The 3038-nt window shown below is 39.1% G+C and overlaps 1 protein-coding gene across 1 annotated transcript; it reads left to right on the plus strand.

Annotated features, from left to right (window-relative positions):
* The first annotated feature begins 992 nt into the window (after window positions 1-992).
* On the plus strand, window positions 993-1763 carry LOC131249126 (protein TIFY 3B-like). The gene is given in 2 exon segments (XM_058249696.1): window positions 993-1427; window positions 1430-1763. Coding segments are annotated over 2 exon segments (330 nt in total). The 5' UTR covers window positions 993-1158; the 3' UTR covers window positions 1491-1763.
* The last annotated feature ends 1275 nt before the right edge of the window (window positions 1764-3038 follow it).

A 3038-nucleotide genomic window follows, 5' to 3' on the forward strand; every position in this document is an offset into this window, starting at 1 on the left:
CACCAGGTAAAATACAAAACCTTCTAGGAAGAAACCCTAAATCCTCGCCGTCTGACTGAACATAAATGCTACCACTGCGCACAACTTCTTCCACCTCGATCGAACGTACACTGTAACAGCAACGGCATCCCATAGAGTGTAAGTGTGAAATCAGATACATGAATTCAATGGCGTGAATCAATTCTAAGTAATGTTGTCAAAACGGATATGCGATTGCACTTTTCCTTTTTCTTTTTTGAAAAATGAAAAAATGAAGAGAAAAAAAAAAGAGGAAAATTTTGAAAATTTTTCTAAAAAAGGGAAAACTTGACTAGTTAGTACAAGTGATTGGATAACTTATTTTACTGATTTCATTATAGTTTGACTGTTTCATTAAGTAATATATTTAATTACATATTATATTTACATGAATTTTAATAAAACAAATAACAAGCTACATTAAAAGAGAATTAATTATTAAAAATTTCAAACATCAAATTTGTATTGATAAATGGACAACTTAAGACAACTTACAAATTATAAGTTACAACTGTGAGAGAGAGAGAGAGAGAGAGAGAGAGAGAGAGAGATTGTAACCTTTAGTAACAAATAGGAGAGAGAGAGATACCTCTGGATATTGTATGTTTATTGGGGATTTTTTTTCTATTTTTATTTTTTGAAAGATGAAGCAAATTTATTAAGGCCAAATTGCTCAAAAAAATAAAAAAGGAAAAACAGAACAAATAGATGTGTACTTTGGTCATTTAGGTTTCATTGAATTCTGTTATATTGCCTTTTTAGTAGGAGTACAATCTGATAAGTTGCGTTTTATGTTTGATTTCTATAATAGGCCAAAGTAATTTGATGATCATAATGTGCCTGTAGAACCAACTGCCTATTCATTCAAGTCAGATTTGATATATTTACTCACTAATTTAAGTTTGATTGAATGGTTTGACTGATCAGTCAAGGATGTTAACTCAAGTTTTCATGTGTACGTTATTCATTCAGATTAAAGAGAAGGAGACAGAGACATCTAACCTTTCGTTCTCAGCCTTCATCATTTGAAGGGTCTGGCGCTGGAAACACCATTTCTCCATTTTCCCAACATCAGAGAAAAGCAGCAGCAGCAGTAGCTGATTCACAAACACAAATCCCCTCTTCCTGAGGTCTGACTCCATGACGATGTCGCCATCACCGAACACTCCCGCACCTCCTGCTCAGCTTACCATTTTCTATTCTGGATCCGTCAGTGTTTATGATGCAGTTCCCCCTGAAAAGGTCAGTTTTTGTTCTCCCGCTGGATACTCCATGAAGAATGCTGTGGTCAGTTCTCCTGCTGCATCACCAGTTCTCACAAGATCTCCATCCCTTCAGAGCACTTCAGCAGCAGCATCTCCACAGGCTCAAGTTCTTCCCAGTCAAAATAATCCACTTACAAAGCTGTAGAACTTCCGATTGCAAGGAGGCACTCTCTTCAGCGTTTCTTAGAGAAGCGAAGGGACAGGTAATGCACAAAACGCCGTATCCTCCGGCAAAGGTGACTGACAACAACGGGAGCGGCACTGGGACTGAGCCTACTTCCCAGATGGGCTGCTTCTCTGAGACCCCCAATTCTCAGGAGGAAGTGCTGCCTACTGCCCATCCACACCTTGCATGATGAAGTCCCTATTTGAAAACTTAACTAAGACAATTTATCCAGGCTTAGCTCATGATATGTGTGCGACTTAACAAATTGCGTACTCTATGAAATTAGCTGGAACATGAGACTTCTATCTGGAACATGATCAGTCAAGGATGTTAACTCAAGTTTTCATGTGTACGTTATTCATTCAGATTTCATTGAAAATGTAGGTTGTTCATTAGATGATTTAATTGAATGTGTAGGAAGTTAATTCGGGTCTGATTAAATGAGTGAATGAGTGGGTTGTTCATTAGATGATTTAATTGAATGTGTAGGAAGTTAATTCGGGTCTGATTAAATGAGTGAATGAGTGGGTTGTTCATTCAGGTTCCATTGGATGTGGAATCTATCCAATCAAGTTAGAATTTGCAGGCTAATCTTTCGGAATTGATTGGGTGCATAGGATGTTCATTCAGGTTTGGATCTTTGTAGGCTATTCTTTTGGGATTGTTTGGTTATGTATACGGGTGTACACGAACCGAGCGAGCTCGGTTAGCTCACTTGACTCGACTCGAAAAAGCTCGATTCGACTCAGTTCGAAGCTGAGTTCGAACCGAGTCGACTCGGATCGAATCCATCTTGAATCCAGCTCAAATCGAACTCAGATCAAACCAGTTCAGTGACTCGATTACTTTGCCATTGATGTTGCTCACCAAGTGTTTAATAAAATGTTTAGTAAAATGGCTCAACGAAGTGTGGCTAGTGGTAAGGAAGGTATGTACAAGAAATAAATACCGATTTTTTCTTGGTTTTTCTTAATTTTTATATTGCTTAGAAGGTGTTCGATAGGAAAAAACCCAATTTAAGTGCACTCTTGGACGTGCTGTTATGCTTCCCCAAACGGCCATGTTGTAAAGTGGATGGCTTGCAAAAAGTGTTGGGTGTTATTTTCGGTGTTTTTCAGAACATAGTGGTATCTTTTCTACTTCCTAAATCTTCACCGCTTGTTTCCTCTCATCTCTTTAAAGTGTTTGTACGACTCAAAGTCTAGCGACTTTGAGTTAATTTTCTCCAGGGCACTCAACTAGTCGTGGGAGGTGCTCGACCGGTCGTGGGTGTGCTCGACCGGTCATGGACTCGGCACGACCAGTCATAGTTACGCAGATTCGTTTCGCGATTTTGCGCGGATTTCGTTTCGCAAGTCCTTTCGTAACTGGGATGCGGAAAGGAGTTTCCTAAAACTATAAATAGGGGTTCCTAGGGTTTTTCTAGATATATGAAAAACACAAGAGGGCTATCAAAGGTGTGAGAGAAAGAGAGAAAGAGAGAGAGGAAGCTTGTAGAAGGGAGGTTATGCTCGTGGAGGTTATCTACTGTGCAATTTATATCTCAGCGCTTCTACGTCCTCGTAATCGGTGAGATCTCTCCATTTTTT

Source organism: Magnolia sinica, chromosome 6 (assembly GCF_029962835.1).
Source record: "Magnolia sinica isolate HGM2019 chromosome 6, MsV1, whole genome shotgun sequence".
Classification (NCBI taxonomy): Eukaryota; Viridiplantae; Streptophyta; class Magnoliopsida; order Magnoliales; family Magnoliaceae; genus Magnolia; species Magnolia sinica.